Source organism: Saccostrea cucullata, unplaced genomic scaffold (assembly GCF_032062105.1).
Source record: "Saccostrea cucullata isolate Sc308-1 unplaced genomic scaffold, CSIRO_AGI_Scuc_v1 ctg1110, whole genome shotgun sequence".
NCBI lineage: Eukaryota > Metazoa > Mollusca > Bivalvia > Ostreida > Ostreidae > Saccostrea > Saccostrea cuccullata.
Window position 1 is genome coordinate 118,666 of NW_026925183.1, and position 18,353 is coordinate 137,018.

The following is an 18,353-nucleotide window of genomic DNA, read 5'->3' on the forward strand; positions in this document are numbered from 1 at the left end:
AAATATCAGCATTAGAATACATGAAACCATTGTTTGTGCTATGATGCTCAAGACATTTGACGTGATTTTCAACTTGTTTAAGGAACACAAAACCTTTGCTTTTCTTATTTTATATTTTAATAAATCGGAGTTTTTGAAATAAAAAATATATTCATCGGTCAAGTGGACCAGTGATTAAGTGAAATTCGCATAAATCTTTGACCAGTACATAAAACAGACTCCCATACTGTCCAGAGGTAGGATCAGGTGCCTTGGAGGGGTAAGCATCTCCGGCCAAGCGGTCACACTCGACATCAGTAATATATGTATTATTCAGGTAGACGGAATAGTCCACAGAAAAAAAATAATATAAAAGCATGGAATTTACAATTTGTATGGAAAGGTCAGTCCAAGAACGATTGCTTACAAGGTCAATATACCACAGAATTTACAAAATGCTGACTTTAAACAAGGTTGTTGAAATCCTTGTAACATCGACTTATCTGTTAGTAGCCTGCCTCAAGTTAAAAAAAATGATACTACACAGAGCATGCTCTTGGGTATAGAATGAGCTGGGAGATAAAAACAAAGCATATGCATGTTATAGCCAGAATTAATATAACTACATAAACAAGGAACGTTACCCACTGCAGCTGTGACAATGACAGGGGTTACTTACTCTTCTATGGCATCTGATCCAACCTCTGATGTTATTGTAGGTCCTTGTTCCATTTGTTTTAATTAAATTTGTGATAGTTTAATGGACTTCAGTCCTTAATTTCTGTTCCTTATCTTCATATTTTCTTAGCCTTTATAGTTTCTAGTCAGTGAAACATTCAAATAAGTAAAAAATACATCAAATCAAAGTAGGAATGAAAATGAATACCACATCATTGATACATCATCAGACGCAAGGCTACAGCAAAAGACTTTTTCTTTTAGAAAATTGTTTTGAATAAAATCTGCATCATATGGATACAAAAAAATGATCTGCTAATAACTACCCTCAGGACAACAGCCAAAATATGGCTAAAATATTGCCTACTCAGCGTAAATTGAAAAAAAATCAATCAGGACAACAGAGGTTCCATGTCAACTCATTGACATGAGACCCTGACAAAATTTCATCTAGTATTTTCCAGCTTGCGATAGCTTCTCTCATTGAGAAGCACCAATTAATAAATTGAAATCAATAGATAGATACACATAAAATGAACTTGTTATGCATTGTGTATCACCAAAACGTTTATCTAATTCCAAGGTAGGTTGGAAGAGAAGGAAAACAATATAAATATTTCTTATTTTTCCAAAGGACATAGTTGCAGTCAACCGTAAGATATCAAATGAAACTAAAAACGGGCACAATTAGCACCCATGGAAACAGATTGTTGGACGACTTGATCTGCAAAATTTACACTGAAAATGTTTATCTCAAACTTTTGCGAGCACCTTTTTATAATCCTCATATTGAAAGTAAAACCTTGATTCTTGAAAGACAAGTGACTCGAAAATTAACATCATTAAAAAAATATTTTATTTATGTCCATATCCCTGCACATTATTATGAAAAATAACTATTGTATACATAAAATAAACCTTTATTGACTACACAATATTCTGCATAACAATAAAGTGTTGTGAACAAAGTATTTGAAATATCTGCTGGTATCACACTTAATTAAGTTGCCAGCTTCCGACTTAATCCAAGTGTTGCCAGAACCAATCCAGGATATTCATACAGGAATCTGCTGCAGCCTCTACTGTATCAATAGGATGACAGTTGTCTTTGTAGCCAATCAACCTACGGAGAGAGATATTTTTTAAAATAAAAAAAAAAATTTATTTAATGTGCAAAATGCATTTCTTTGAACAAATATCTGATGTTTGTTTAATTATGATGAAATGATACACAGTAAAACATACTTATAGTAAAGTGCCAATTGGAATAAACAATTTTTCTTCCTGTATATAAATGTTATTTGTTACAACAAGGTTGGATATATCAGAGTAAAAGGATTGTCAGGTGTAAGATCACACAAGTTTGACTATATGTCAGGTGTTAAATCAGACAAGGTTGACTGTATGTCAGGTGTTAAATCAGACAAGGTTGACTGTATGTCAGGTATTACAACAGACAAGTTTGACTGTATGTCAGGTGTGTGATCACACAAGTTTGACTGTATGTCAGGTGTTAGATCACACAAGTTTGACTGTATGTCAGGTGTAAGATCAGACAAGTTTGACTGTATATCAGGTGTTAGATCAGACAAGTCTGTATGTCAGGTGTAAGATTATACAAGTTTGACTGTATGTCAGGTGTTAGATCACACAAGTTTGACTGTATGTCAGGTGTTAGATCACACAAGTTTGACTGTATATCAGGTGTTAGATCAGACAAGTCTGTATGTCAGGTGTAAGATTATACAAGTTTGACTGTATGTCAGATGTTTAAATAGACATGTTTGACTGTATGTCAGGTGTTAGATCAAATAAGTCTGACTGTATTTCAGGTTTAAGATAAGACAAGCTTGACTGTATATCAGGTATTAGATCAGTTTGACTGTATACCGGGTGTTAGATCAGTTTGACTGTTTACTGGTTGTTAGATAATTTTGACTATTTACTGGGTGTAAGATCAGTTTGATTGTTTACTGGTAATTAGATAATTTTGACTATTTACCGGGTGTTAGATAATTTTGACTATTTACTGTCTGTTAGATCAGTTTGACTGTTTACTGGTAGTTAGATAATTTTGACTATTTATCGGATGTTAGATCAGTTCGACTGTTTACTGGTAGTTAGATAATTTTGACTATTTACTGGGTGTTAGATCAGTTTGTATACCGGGCGTTAGAACAGTTTGACTGTATACATGGTGGTAGATCAGTTTGACTGTATACTGGGTGTTTAACCAGTTTGACTGTTTACTGGTAGTTGGATAATCTTGACTATTTACAGGGTGTTAGATCAGTTTGACTGAATACCGGCCTTGGTAATGGTAATTTAATTGAGGGTTTTGGGAAAGTAATTGTAATTTAATTAACTTTTTGACTGTTTACTGGGTGTAAGATCAGTTTGACTGTATACTGGGTTTTAGACCAGTTTGACTATTTACTGGTTGTTAGATAAGTTTTACTTTTTTACAAGGTGTTAGATCAGTTTGACTGTATACCAGATGTTAGATCAGTTTGACTGTTTACCAGGTGTTAGATCAGTTTGACTGTATACCAGGTGTTAGATCAGTTTGACTATTTACAGGGTGTTAGCTCAGTTTGACTGTACTATCTATACCTGGCCTTTTTGTTCCTGGCTCTCAGTTGCTTATAGTACTGCTCACCCTGCTTAGGAGGGACTCTGGCATCATCCAACCCCAGCATAATTAATAGTGGAGCCTCTACCTGCATAATAACAAAATATAGGAGCATTTTACATGTGTGAAATTTATCTATTGAAACATATATTCACAAATGTTTGAAGTTTAATATTTGAAAGTAAATTGGAAGTGTTCCTGCCTAAAATGACATCTTGAACAAGTGTAACATGTAACCCTACTCCATATTTTCTACCTTGTTAAAATGTGATAACTGGCAAGTGTGGTGTCTCCATATGAGTGAAAAATTGGCCCAGTGGTTCTTGAGAAGAAGATTTTTAAAGATTTTTAAAAAAACAACATACAATCAATCAGTCATTCAAGCCCATTAGATGAACAAGAGACCCATGGGCCACAAGGCTCACCTGAGTAACACTGGCCCTGCTGTTATTCACCAGATTTTCCACCTTGCAATACATGATTGTAGCCCCACCCTACACCTGAAGTCATGATTTGAAAAAAAAAGAATTAGAATTTACACTTCCCAAGGATGATTCCACAGAATTTTTAGGTTTTCTGGCCCAGTGTTTTTGAAAAGAAAATTTTTAATGAATTTCCCTATATATTTCTATTTAAATCTTGGTTTACAAGAAAAAATGTGACAACCAACTTACTGCAGTATAGATTTCTTTGAAGTCATCAAAGTGCAATGTGTACAATGAATTACCTTATCAACATATTGTAATGGCGACTTGTTCCACATTTCAGTGAGTCTCTCTCCTGTTGGTAAAGCATCATGTTTGAATTCATATCCACTCTCTGTATAGCACCTACAAACAAACAAACAAAGTATCAATATACAGGAAAGTCAGCTTAAATTGCTCTCATAGTGTCCTTTTTTATGTTGCTAACTACAACAAAGCCCATGTGCCAAATCAATCACCTGAGCACTTTGGCTGGGAAAAAGTAAAATGGATATTATTGAATAGTTTATATCCAAAAGTAGTTCCATGAGCAATCACGGCTTTGCTTTTCTTGATAAGAGATTTTTAAAGAATTTGTCCTATATATTTCTATGTAAAACTTTGATTGGCCATTGTGGCCCCGCCCTACCCCGGAGGGTCATGATTTGAACAAACTTGAATCTACACTACCCGAGGATGCTTCCAAATAAATATGATCAATTATGGCTTTGTAATTGTTAATTTTTGGATATTTGAAATAGAATTTTCCTATATATTTCTATTTAAAACTTTGGTCGTCAACATTTTGGCCCCGCCCTACCCAAGGGGAGAAAGATTTTTAAAAGATACCACCAAATTTTCATTGATTGCCAATTATCTCCCCTTGAACTTTATTTTGTGGCCCTTCAGTTCTATGAACAAATTCAATTCCCCTTTACCCAAGGATGCTTTGTGGCAAGTTTGGTTTAAATTAAAACGGTTCTTGAGAAATAGAGAAAATGTAAAAAGTTATAAAAACTACAAAAAAAAACAAATTGTGATCAGAAAAGCTCACTTGAGCCTTTGGCTCAGGTGAGATTACAAATTAATTTAAAAAAAACAAATTCTGTCATTTTAAACTTAATGCAGTAAAACATATTTATAATGAAGTTAGGAATGCATAATTTTTCTTATAAGCATTTTTGTCATATCCAATAAGTTTACAATATATTTCTCATAGACATGTGGGATGAAAATCACTTTGCTTCATTATAAGTGTGTTAGCTACTAAAATGTTTTCCTGTATATTTTAAATTAAATTAATTGATAGTACTGATGTTCAGAATTCTACTTGATGGTTATAAAATATATTTTGAAACTTGTTAAACAATATATTTAATGTAAATAGAATCATTAGATGGTAAAGACAGTATATGCATGAAGGTGATTTTGTTCATACCAATCTGGAATATCTGTTGTGGCCAACATGCCTGTTAAGAGAAAGGGTTAATTATTAAGATATTAGCATTATATCAGCTGATCAAATACAAAAATGACTTTTTGAAATAAACAAGATTTAGAAATGGAATTTTAAAGTGGCTGGAATGTGTATCTGTGTTTATACAACATTGTGTTAGATTATGCAGGATATACAGGGCCATATCTTTTGATCATGACCTTTTGCTTTTTTTTTTGACTTTGATGCAATTGTGAAAAAGGTTAAAAAATGATTTACAGAGAAATTTTCCATGCAAGTATTTAAGTACACACTTTTACCTGCTATGTCTGTAACTGGATTCCTACAACATGCTAACCTTGTAAAAATTCTGTAGAAAGCAGTGAAGTTTGACATTAATATAAAAAACTAGATGTATGTGCATAAATAAGTTAAATGCTTTATTGATTATTCTGATTAAGAATTATGTGAAGAAAATATCAATTCATTTTTAATATATTTGTACATGGGGAGACAAAAGCACTTTAATTTCACAAAGTGTTTTCTGTGATTATATCAAAGTAAAACATGCAGAACTCTCTTTGATGTTCTACATATATTGGAAACATTTAATTCAATATATAGCAATGGTATAATAATCTTTGATTCAAAGACAGTGTCAATGGTAATTGATTTTTTGTTTAACACCAATATAAACATATGCATAACATGCCTGTGCAAGAGAAAGGGTGAGTAAGATTTTTAGCATGAAATTGCTGATTCAAAAAGATAAACTGTATTTTAAAGAATAGCGGATATGATTTGTTCCTTATATCTTTTCTTTTGTTTTAGGGAAATCAATAAAACATAAATATATCAATAAAATATAATGTTAACATTTTGCTTTGAAATTGATAAGTATTTTTATCATTTTTTTGTGATAAATACTGTGTCACACATAAAGGTTTCCTACCTGCTATGTCTGTCACCGGATTCCTACAACATGCTGCCTTGTAAAAACTCTGTAGAAAGCAGTGAAGTTTGACATTTATATGTTAAAAGATACATGTCAATTGAAACACAATATTTGCACAAAATATAAGTTCATAGAGGTGTTATTAAATAAATTATTTTCATTAATAACAATTATTAATTGAAAAAAATATTAATTCATTTTTAATATTTGATATAATTTGTACATGCCAAAACAAAGAATGCTTTAATTTTTTCACATAGGATTCTGATTAAAGAAATTCCCATACTCATAAGACACAAGGTACAAGTCTTTGAAAATGTCATTTTATTTGATATTTAAAATTGTGAACATGTATATTTTTAAAAAATGTTGTCTTAGCCACTCACTGGATATTGACCCAGTCATTTGTGTTTTAACAATTTACTATTCTAAATGGATATTGACCAATCAGATGTGTTTTAATTTATATATCACTTACTGGATACTGACCGATCAAAAGTTTTTTTTTAACTCACTTACTGGATATTGACCAATCAAATGTGTTGTTAGAAATCCTCCATGAGATCCACCAAACACAGCCACCTTGTTCTTGTCTATTTGATCTAATTTGACAACACTCTCAGCAACATCCTAATTAAGAATTTTAAAAAAAAATGTAGGGTGACTCATAATTATTCGTGATACATTAACTAAAAACTTAATAACTCTTTTGAATTTTTTTTTTTTGACAGAATTAAATTACAATTTAGACAAGAAATACAGGGGGAATATTTCTATAAATCACCCAGAACTGATGAGGGAAAAGATTATTCTTATACAAAATATTCATAATATGGTATTTTATTTGGAAAAGTGTAAGGTGTTTTTTATTGAATCAATGACAAAACCAGCTACTGGTATGTTGTGATGTACTGTTATACATGTACCTGACAATCTTTGACATCCATGTCTCCCACATTGCTAGGTAAAGACCGCAGACTGTCATCTCCATAGCCGATAGAACCTCTGTAGTTAACTGTACACAAAAAAAAAAAAAACAGCCATCTCCATAAGCGATAGAACCTCTGTAATTAACTGTATACATAACACATACATTACTGATTTATTTACCATTCGAACCTCTGCAATTTACTTAGGAACAGACATTGCTGTAAACCAACTATTACTTGTGTCATATTTTATTCGCTATTCATCAGTTTGATTGAAATTGATCCACTTCAATTAATTTTCGCGACTGAGGAAATACAGAGCTTAATAAATTGTTTACAGCAATTAAAATATGCAATTAAAATAAAGTCGCGAAACTTGCGAATATTTCTCGATCTAGAATAAAAGTTGTTTACAGTATATGAATAAGGCAAGGTCATTATATGATATAAATGCAGTAAAATTATCTAATCCTGACAATGAAATTGACCAGATTGTACGACATTCCAGATAAGACAACATTTCAAACAAATGAATATAACTGAAGGGACTTTAAGTTTTCATCATTATAGACAAGATTTCAAATTACACAACATTCAGATGAGACAAATTTCACTGTATACCTCCAAATGACTTACTTTTAACCATTGCGAATCCACAAAGTGTAAAGACTGCAGGCAGAAGGAGGAAATCTGTTGTGAAGACTGAGTGAGGTCCCCCTGTAATAAAAACACCCCTCTAGTTTACTTATAGAGGTGGCTCATCATCTGTGTCTGAAAGGCAGACAAGTGGGGGAGGGGGAAGAGATTGGTGAATTTACACAGATTTAGAAGGATTTGAAAGTGTTATTAAAAGAATTACCACTTGTCCATGACATTTAAAGAAACTCAAATTGATACAGTTGTTATAAGAATCTTCTCACCATGTGGAAATACAATCAATGGGTGTTTTTCTTTGTTGGTTTTTGGTGTGACTAGAATTGCCTCATATTCATGTGTACCTGCAAGATAAAATAAAATGAACCACATTCATTTTTATAACCCCCCCCCCAAAAAAAAAAAACAACTTTTAATCAGCAATACTTGTGTGTATCATTTCAGAATCAATAGTATTATTATCATGATATTTGATATGGTTTTTTGGCATAAGTTGTCAGAATCAGGAATTTAGAACAATGTAAGACTGAATTCCAAATTTGGTGGTACTTGTATTGATTCTGAATTCATTCTCAGGAAAACCTACCAAACTTAGGATGGGGTCGATGTGTTGGTTGGAATTTTAGAATTTCAAAGTTGATGTCTAAAGTTGGCTCTGGGTCATCCAGAGGATGGAACACAGCTGAGGATTCCTGACCACTTTCTGGAAGTCTGCATATACTCTGTAAACAGAGCAATATTATTGAAAAGGTTACTGAAAACAATAGAAATTCTCAGTCTAGAATTTTACTCCAACCTGGAAAGTGGTAGAACTGAAGAACCAAAAGTGATTCAGTATTAAGGACTGCAGACCTGATTTGAAGAATAATATAACTACAGATTTATTTTGAGGATTCATCCTCAATATCATGAACACTCAGAAATCTAAAGGATTCATTTTCAGGTGGGGTGGGGGTGGTGTTTGGATTATTTTAATGATTTTGAAATACTGATGTAAAAACTTTTTACTTCTACCATTTACTAGAAAGATTTTCTCTCAGACCAATAAAGTTTTCTTTAATATGCACACTTACAAAGTATGGTAACTGGTTTATACTGGACTGCATTACTAGCATCCTGTCTTGGAATATATCAGTGACCTTCAGGCAGCCATGAGATTCTAAAAATAAATGCATGCAATTCATATTTATCATCATGAACATTTATAATAAAACCACAAATTAACTTTGTAATTCTTAACAATCACTACAAATCTTTAATACAAAAAAATCTTTCATATTAGTACTTGCTGATGATACTGTCATTTCAATAGCCATTTCCTTTGAGAAGATTTATCTGTTACTATAAGGATAGAGTTGAGGACACTCACTAGAGAGAATGGGGGTCACTTTCCTTGTCTCTGTGTCTACCACCAGGATTCCCTACAATAAACCAGAAATCTCTGACAAGACTGTAGCTCCACTGTATGTCTAAATATAAATTATTATGATTGAAAGAGAGAAGTGGCTGCTGAACTAAAAACTGTGTAGCTTTAGCAATATACCTATTGATGGATTTATGATTACTGGAATAATCTATTTGCAGATAAAGTTTTACTGAAATCAGAAATCAAATATTTAGGAAAACTGAGTAGCATTTAAAATGCAATCCCATACATTTCATGACTGTATCCCTTATTTTAGTATTTACCAAAAACCTTGTAAACCTTGGTTTTTTATACCAAAGTCAAAGTTTTACTGGAATTAGTCTGTAGATTTTTGAAAGAATTTCACAGAAATGCTTATTTCTAGTACTCATGGTGACATCATTTATTTAAATCTAAATCTTACAAAAAGAATTTCGTGTCTTAATTTGTTTAGTCTACCTAAATACACTAGAAATATGTCCATAGGACATAAATGCCCTGCCAGGGGTATATCAGTAATGCAACATGAAAATTTATATTAGTTTATGAAATTTGATCAGAATATCTTGAATAGTGATGCACTTGAATTGCTTACATCAGTATGTATCAGCATATGAAGTTTGACATGAATTTCTTTAAAGTGAGGTCAAGGTCAAAGGAAATGCCAAGGTAAAAAAATGTTTATGCAATTGAAAAGCTCTCATCAGTATGTATCACCTAGCATATGAAGTTGAGAAAAATATTATGAATGGTTTATTTTAAACTGACTTAAACACAATTTGATAAAAGTGAGGTCATGGTCAAATGAAGGTCAAGGTGAAAAATGTTAATGCAGCTGAATGCTTACACCAGTATGCATTAGCATATGAAGTTTGATACTAATTTAGGAAAAGTGAGGTCAAGGTTAAAGGAAAGGTCAAGGTTAAAAATGTTGATGCAGTTGAATATCTCTCATTATAGTATCAACATATGAAGTTTGATAAAAAATATCTTGAATATCTTTATAAACACAATTTGATGAAAGTGATCAAGGTTTGAAATACCAAGGTTAAAAAATGTTATGCAGTTGAAAAGCTCTCATCAGTATGTATCTGCATATGAAGTTTGACACTGATAACTGGTACATGTATGTTTAAAACTGAGCTAAATCTTTAAGGAAAGTGAGGTCAAGGTCACAGGAGAGGTCAAGGTCTTAAAATGTTGATGCAGTTGCATAGCTCTCATCAATATCTATCAGCATATGAAGTTTGATGAAAATAGCTTGTCAATGAATAGAATGAATAATTCTTTGAAACTGAGCTTTGAACTAAGGGTGATGGAAGGACAGAAGGATGGAAGACGGACATGACGAACACTATATGCCCCGGCCATATTCATGGTGGGGCATAAAAATGAAAATGTAACATCATAAGGGGGGTAGCATTTTGAAAACCTCTTATCAGAAAAAAGCATATGATTAGGCAGATGATGGACACTTTTTCATTGCAGATATTTAAGCCATTAGAGATAGTAACATTACAAAGTTGGGGAAATAAACTGTGATATATATATGGTCTGTTCATTGCCCTTCTGCAAAAATATCATGCTTTGAAATGAGAAAAATTCATTCAAAATCTTAATTAACTCTGCAGTTTAGAAAAAACATGCACAAAAGTTTGTTTGCTAAAAAGTTTATGATTTTAACTGCCTTATAGATTACTACAATTATTTAAAGAAAATGCAAGCTTAGAAAATATTTCAGGCTTATATTTCCTGAATTTAAAAAAATGAGCAAGTCTGTAAGAAGAAAGTTTTACAGAGTTTGAAATGTGAAAGATAGAACTGATATGAAAACTTATGAGATAAACTTACCACTTCACTTCTCCATACACTGTTAAAGATGACGCGTTTTCCATCAGGGGCCCAACACCGCTGAGGTAATGACATACTGTAAATACCAGGAAATTCCTCCCCTGGTAACAAGAGGAGGAGGTCGAATTTAAATGCAAACCATGATTTTGAGAGACAATAGGTAGTACATTTAAGTACAATGTAACTTCTAACTCAAATCATATATATTGAACTGATTTGTGCTTTTTCTACCCAATGTGCTCAGGTGAGCGATGTGACCCATGGGCCCTTTTTTATTTATAAACATATCCTGGTATTCACCTTTACTTTTTTTCACCTTCTTCTCAATTAAGTTCACTTTTATAACAAAATTTCAAAAGACAGACCAATTCTCATTTATTCATTTAAAACAGACATCAAAGAATTGGAGAAAGCAATGTTGCCCCTGTTACTGAAAATGAAACTGCATGTGTATATTTTTTTTCAATTTTGCAATCATACCTTTAGGATCTTTAACAACATCCACCAGTACAGCTAGTTTTCCTGACTTCATATCATACTGGAAAAAAATATTGAAGGGGTACTCAATAGATGTGTTTACCACTGAAATTTATACAGAAACTGTGTGTCTTCATAATAGATAATTTGTTAAATGTTGCAGTAATATTCAAAATGTATGTAAAATCAAAATATCTTACGCAAGTATATGTACATGTAATTTTTAATTAACATAATTTTTGAGAGACTGAGATTGATTGAGAGAGAGAGAGAGAGAAAAAGAGAGAGAGATTAAAAGAGATTTTGAGAGATTAAGAGAGAAATAGCACCACTTACCATCATCAGCCTAGAACACTGGTAGTGTGGCCCTCCTACATCATTGTCAAGGTAAATCAACTTAGACCCGTCCAGACTTAACCTTGGTAACCAGCTAGCCCTGCCCTCTTCACTCAACTGCTCTTTTTGGATAAAAAACAATATACATTTAAATGTGGTTAATTAGGATTCCTTAGCCAAGCAAATTACTTGAAAGTAAACTTACTTATGGATGATTTTTTGGAATCCCAAAGATATATTGCTGACCTGAAAAATTAAACGACCTGATCAAATATAAATTAACTTTGCATTCAACAATCAGGTTATGCATACATTTCACAAATTATGGTCTATGAACAGATGTGTATTAATTTTAAATTATCACAGTTTAGAAAGCACAGAAACTATAAATAACTTGCTGTCTGATTGGACAATAGGTCAGTCCCAGTCTGTATGGGTCATGCTTCCATCCCACAAATACAATCCCATCATCTGGAGTCCAAATGGCCTGTATTGTTATCATAATCATAACTGTTAATCATATTGCTTTTTATAGAGATGTATGCAAATGACAATGTTGATGAAAGTTTTATTTATACAGTAAATTCCTTATTTTATGCAAGTATTTAATGACAAGAAAGGTTTTTGTTTTAGACTTTCCTAAGAACCAAAGTGAGTGATTTTACTTTGCGAAAATATCTTGTAAGGTTTATTACATTATGCAATAATTAATTCCTAGCTTGTGTACATTTAGGAATCCACAGTATATAGCTGGCCTAATAAAAAGAATTCTTGATTTTAATGTTCTTCAGTAATAATGTACACAATTTTTACCTGTCCAACAGTGAGATCATCAGGAAGGGTGTCCAGTGTATTTATATCTCCACTGTCTAGGTCCAGGACATTTAATGCCAGCTTGTGTTTTCCTACCAGCTGTTCCCCCCAGTCCTGTTTAAAATCATGTTCACGACCCTGAGAAAGAAATAAAAGTAAGTTTAAAAACTTTCAAATAATGAATTTTTTCTAAATTACAGTTAGATGTCTGTCGGTACTTGTTATACATCAGGAAGATGGGCCATGAATCATAAATGAGCATAACTTTTGACCTTGGATTCAAAATAATTGTGTTCTAGCCAAATGTATATCAATTTACCTTAACATGGTAAAAACATCATGAGTTTTCTATAGACAGTTAATGACACTAATAAATATTAAAAGTCAGCACATTGCTTTAATCCAAAATCTGTCTTGCAAGGAAATTGCAAGTATTAAACCTCAATTGATCTACACTTTTAACATTTTACAACTAAATTTTCAAAAAGATTAAAATTAATGATAAGATTATTATTACCTACTGTATTAATTCTAATTCATGTAAGTGTTACTGCATTTCAAGGGAGAAAACTCTGTATATACCCTGACAGGAAGTTCCTCTTCAGATTTATCTCCCTCTCCTTTCTTGGAATCAAAGAAAGACACGGTCTTGGGAGTCTTTCTCTCTGATACATACAATAGCTTTGTTTCATCTTGAGACCAGTGTAGACACCCAAACTGTCCTGTAGAAAAAAGTCAAATCTAATAAATTTGAAAGCAAGCAAATGAGAAAAATACCTCTCAAAGTTTGGTTGGTCAATGAAATGAATCAAAAGTACCTTTCAGGATAAGCAAATTTACACCCGTCAAGAAAACCCGCTATACGGTATTTCAGATAAACTTAATGAAATTTCACATATCATATTACCATCCTTGGTGCAAATCTTCCCATGTTTCTCTTTGCCTAGAATGTCAAACTGTTTTATCTTTTTGCAGTGATTCCAAATCTGTATTGGTAATAAAAAAAATCAGTAAACTTTTGTCCTCAGAAGAAGGTCTGCATGTCTGTCTGCATGATTTAAAAAATCATCTCATGAATATTCAGAGAACATATGTCCATTGAATTTTAAATGATCTTTTTGCTAAAAGTACAAGATGACTAATACAGTTTAATTTCATGCAGTACCACAAACACTGATATTCTGGATACCATAGTTATGTTAATTAAAGTGACTTACAAGTTGCAACCACTTATTATTTAAGCATTTTACCCTTTATATCTTTAGCTAAATCAATAAATACATGTGTATCTCCAAGTTCTTTCATCAGTTGCATTTGGATAATGAGTTTAGCTTTATGTGCATATTCTCTCATATTTTTGTTCCCACCTCAATGAATTGTTTTTCCTCTCCTCCTTTTTTTGGCGTGAATTTGCGGACTATGGCATTAAATTTCCCTGAGGGGGCTTCTTCATTATACATACTGAAAATTCATCAAAACTTCTAAAATAAATTTCAAGATAGGTTTTCAAAGAACAAACAATATTCTTAATACCAGAAGTATATTTTAAAACACAAAGAAATTATACAGTATTTTTCAACCACTATTAAAATGAGCCGCAAATAGTTTTATAACTTATTTTACTTCTAAGTACCACTTTTTTTAATATCATTTTATTATAACAAAATTTTACTAAAATTTTAGATCTATACTTACATATTACTATCTGTTGTAGAAATCTTCCTGTGAATTACTTCAAACTTGGCAGGACTGCTTTCATTGACGAGGTAACTTTTTGTGAACTTGACCTTCTCCAATCTGTCAAGGTCACTCTGGTTCCAGACCGAGTTAACCACAATCTGGCTCTGTATGCCATTGTAAGAGAACCAGGCTACCACCGGCTCTGGGTGGGAAACCAGTCGCTTGTAAACCTCTATGGCAGTGGTGAGCTGTTAAAAGGAAAAAGGAATCAGCGAACTTCAATCTGTAACTGCATTACTCAGAAATACAACATTCAATAGGAACACTTTAGAACTATACAAAAAATTTCTCAAGTTTGTAACTGAATAACACAACATTATGATCCATTTTCATAATGTGAAATAAAATTATTTGAAAATTTTACATCCAACGATGACGTACATGCATACTTAATTAAATACATGTGTCCTTAACTATCAATCATGTCCATGCATAAGATTGAGCAGCTTCACAGTCACCGTGTTCCAATTTTGCACACATCTCAATGATAGAACTATGGGTGTGATTTGATATTACACATTACAGTCGGCAATCTGTCTGAATTATCCATACATTTAACCTACATTTTCCAGTGTTAGCATACTGTAAAATAGAAAATACCTTTGTTTCAACTAAATCTTGTTTTTCTTTTTTTTTTTTAAATTTAAGATATATTATGGACACTGTTGAAAAATAATTGGATATATCATTTTAAGTCCCCCCTCCAGATATATGCACGCACTGAAAGCTTTAACAATGAAAAATTTGGTATCCTAGCTTGCATAGATCAATGTCTGAGGAAACAAGGAACCATTTTATGTCCCTAAAAATGAAGATTCATATCAGTGTTTGCCCTGTTCAACCATCTGTCTGTTTGTCCAACAAATATTTGATTTAAGGTAAAGCAATGGCCTTTGTCTTTTACAAGTATATTCCTTATGACAAGACCTTTTTTTGACCTCTTGACCTTTGAGTTTGACCAACTTTTGCCAAATTTTACCAAATTTTAACTTTAGAGCTCTTGACCTTTGAGTTTGACCAACTTTTGCCAAATTTTACCAAATTTTAACTTTAGATGTAACTTTTGAAAATTTAATTCTATGGCCTTCATACTTCAGAGATGTTAAATTCAATCTTCTGAGAGAAGACTTTTCCTTGAATGCCAACATTTTTACCCCAGCTTGGACCTTAGCTTTTCAATTTGACATACATGTACTTTGTCCAATTATCCAAATGAATTCTTTCAGCAATAACCAGAGTTCCCATCATGCCTTGCAAATTGCATCTTGCCAAAAAAATATGTTTTCACAGAAGCAACAAAAGTTCAACAAAAAAATAATCATTTTGATTTCATGGATTTTGCAGAAAACAATAAGTTAAACACTCTACAGTAAAATATCAATGTATAAGCTTAATATGCTTTTGGTAACGCAACTTACAAAGATCTCATGTGACGTCAGAGTCTAGATGTACAAATTAAAATGTTACGTGTGGTATGAGGAGACATATGTAAATTAATAAATGAAAAAATATCTGCACTCATCCTAACAATTGCACCATCAAATATAGGATTGAAATTAAAAGGTTTCACAAAAGTAAGGGCATGACCCTTAATTTTTTTTCTGTTGAGTATGTATCTTTTTAATTTGTTGCTATTGTAGTTACAAGTAAGGTTAAAAGTTGAAAATTGTTGCAGGTTATTTTGAGATTGTGAAACCTAAACCTGACACTAATATCTTTTATTATACAGTTTATTTATAGTCTCTTTATAATCTATAAAGCGCAAACAGTTCATAACGCTACATATTCACTGGATTTGAAGCCGTATTCACCGGAGGGTCAGAGCGTGTGCATCGCGGCATTGTCAGGCGTCACAATCAGTATCTCAAACAACCTTGTAAACAATGCATGGTTACAACAGTCACAGCCAGCTATTATCTGGCAGGAAAAAGGACAAACAACAGGATTATTTTTATAAACATAATTTGGACGTCTTACACATTGTGAAACTCAAAAGGACAACACGGAGGCTACAAACTGTAATCATGACATTTTTAAAAATTTTTCAATGATGTAGGTTTGTAAAGGAAAATGTTGTCATGCAGCCTTCACTGTCTTATTTATTCAAATTTGGACTACATAATAAAGCAATTTAATATGGACTCTTTTGGTGCTGAAAATGGTTTAATTGTACGAAAGCCGGATAGGCTCATTTCTTATATGATAAAAAAATATTTAACTCGTTATAAAAATATCTGTTATAACGACTTAATCCGTTATAACAATTGTTATAACACCATCAAATATAGTTATAACAAGACTGTTATAAATTAATCTCGTTAAGGTTTCGTTATAAAAAGTTATAATGAGGCATTATAACAAGACTCGTTATAACTTAATCTCGTTATTTTTTCTCGTTATAACGAATTAGTTATCTCGTATATTTTTAATTTGTTGCTATTGTTATAGTTATATATCGTGATAACGAGTTAAAAGTTATAACGAAAATTGTTCGTTATAACGAGGTTATTTTGAGATTGTGATAACCTAAACCTAACGAATTAATCTCGTTATCGAATTTTATTATAACAGTTTATCTCGTTATAGTCTCTTATAACGAATAATCTATAAAGCGCGTAATAACAGTTAATAACTCGATATAACATATTAACTGGATTAAAAATTTGTTTTAATGCCGTATACTTCACTTTAAAATTGATCAAAAGTTGCAATTTTAATTTGCGTGTAAAAGACACTAATTTTTCTGATATGTTTTGGGCTTATTGCTTTCATAACCAATGTCTTAGTACCTAAATTAATACATTATAATAGGAATCTCAAACAACCTACAGTGTATATATAATGAGAGTCAGAAATGTTTAGGGGGAACAGTCAGCAATGAGGCCATGGGCGAAAAATGTTTGACATAAACAACATCAAGAGGCAGTCATAAGTTTCCGTATACATGTACATGTATTTGTCTCCGGTCTTTTTATACAATACACATAATTTGCACGTTTATACATAAACAGAATACAATCACAGGCACAACTCAAAAAAAAACTAGTTTGCTGCAATAAAAATCTTTATCATACACACTATAAACTTAACAAATTTTTATAAAAATCACTTAGATTCAAGTTTTAACTCGTTATGATGTACTCGTTATGAAAAATTAACTCGTTATAAATGTCGTCATAACGAGATAATTAACTCGCAGCCATTATAACATAACTGTTATAACGAGATTATTTTATTCAAATTCGTTATAACAAAATAATAAAGCAATTACTCGTTATAACGAGATAATTAACTCGTTATGGTGCTGAAAATGGCTTTTTAATTGTCATTCACCAGAAAAATATCAATATTGACATCAGCTTCGCCTCGGTCAATATTGATATTTTTCTGGTGAATAACAAACCATATTCAACATCATAAGAGTCCTGAATTGTATAGTATTTAGAAAATCAGAACATGCATAAGAACGCAATGAAACTCGCATCAGTCATCTAAGTCTTCTCAATGGTACATATTTATCTGTAATCATGATAAAAATATATTCTTATTCTTTTTAAATTGTAAAAACTATCATAAGTAACACTGTTGTTTGTTTCTGTAAAAAATTTGAAGAGTGCCTTTCACCCATGCTTACTCAAATAAGATACGAGATCATAAGACCTGCATGGTGGCAGTAATATGGCACGTAGCAGTCTATACACATGCGATATGTACACAAATCATTGCATGTCGTGGTCTGCTCCAAAGTTATTTGGATGCAGTATCAAGTTTTAAGTCCACTGAATTATTCATTTTTAATTAGTAATTTCATCTACATCTATATATTACCTTTGCATTCATTTTAGTCAGTTATCCAAGTCTCTACCAAAAGTAGGTCAAGGTAAAGTGAAAGTAGCGTTATAGGCCTTAAAAAAAAAAGACTTGCGTCAATTTTATATTCGATAACATATATAATTTTGGGATTTAAGAAAATTGTAGCTACAATATCCACTGTAAATTAAGGAC

At 32.0% G+C, this 18,353-nt stretch overlaps 1 protein-coding gene across 1 annotated transcript; it reads right to left on the reverse strand.

The window, feature by feature from the left end:
- Positions 1 to 1,616: 1,616 nt before the first annotated feature.
- On the reverse strand, positions 1,617 to 18,243 carry LOC134268256 (acylamino-acid-releasing enzyme-like). Its single transcript, XM_062750446.1, has 23 exons — positions 18,177 to 18,243; positions 14,304 to 14,536; positions 13,976 to 14,069; positions 13,516 to 13,594; positions 13,191 to 13,330; positions 12,609 to 12,746; positions 12,194 to 12,282; positions 12,001 to 12,041; positions 11,796 to 11,917; positions 11,463 to 11,520; positions 10,983 to 11,083; positions 9,096 to 9,147; positions 8,800 to 8,885; positions 8,313 to 8,448; positions 7,993 to 8,070; positions 7,709 to 7,789; positions 7,070 to 7,158; positions 6,663 to 6,773; positions 6,141 to 6,189; positions 5,192 to 5,222; positions 4,017 to 4,119; positions 3,271 to 3,377; positions 1,617 to 1,780 (listed from the first exon to the last, which is right to left on the reverse strand). The coding sequence occupies exons 1-23, from the start codon at positions 18,186 to 18,188 to the stop codon at positions 1,678 to 1,680; spliced, it is 2,133 nt and encodes a 710-aa protein (XP_062606430.1). The 5' UTR covers positions 18,189 to 18,243; the 3' UTR covers positions 1,617 to 1,677.
- Between the last annotated feature and the right edge of the window lie 110 nt (positions 18,244 to 18,353).

Excerpts from the sequence above, each read along its gene's own strand:
- LOC134268256 (XM_062750446.1), bottom strand. Across the intron at positions 9,148-10,982 it reads GTGTATGGAGAAGTGAAGTG|GGAATCCTGGTGGTAGACAC; the intron begins GTAAGTTTATCT and ends GGTTTATTGTAG. Across the intron at positions 7,790-7,992 it reads ATTGATTGTATTTCCACATG|GGGGACCTCACTCAGTCTTC; the intron begins GTGAGAAGATTC and ends TTTTTATTACAG.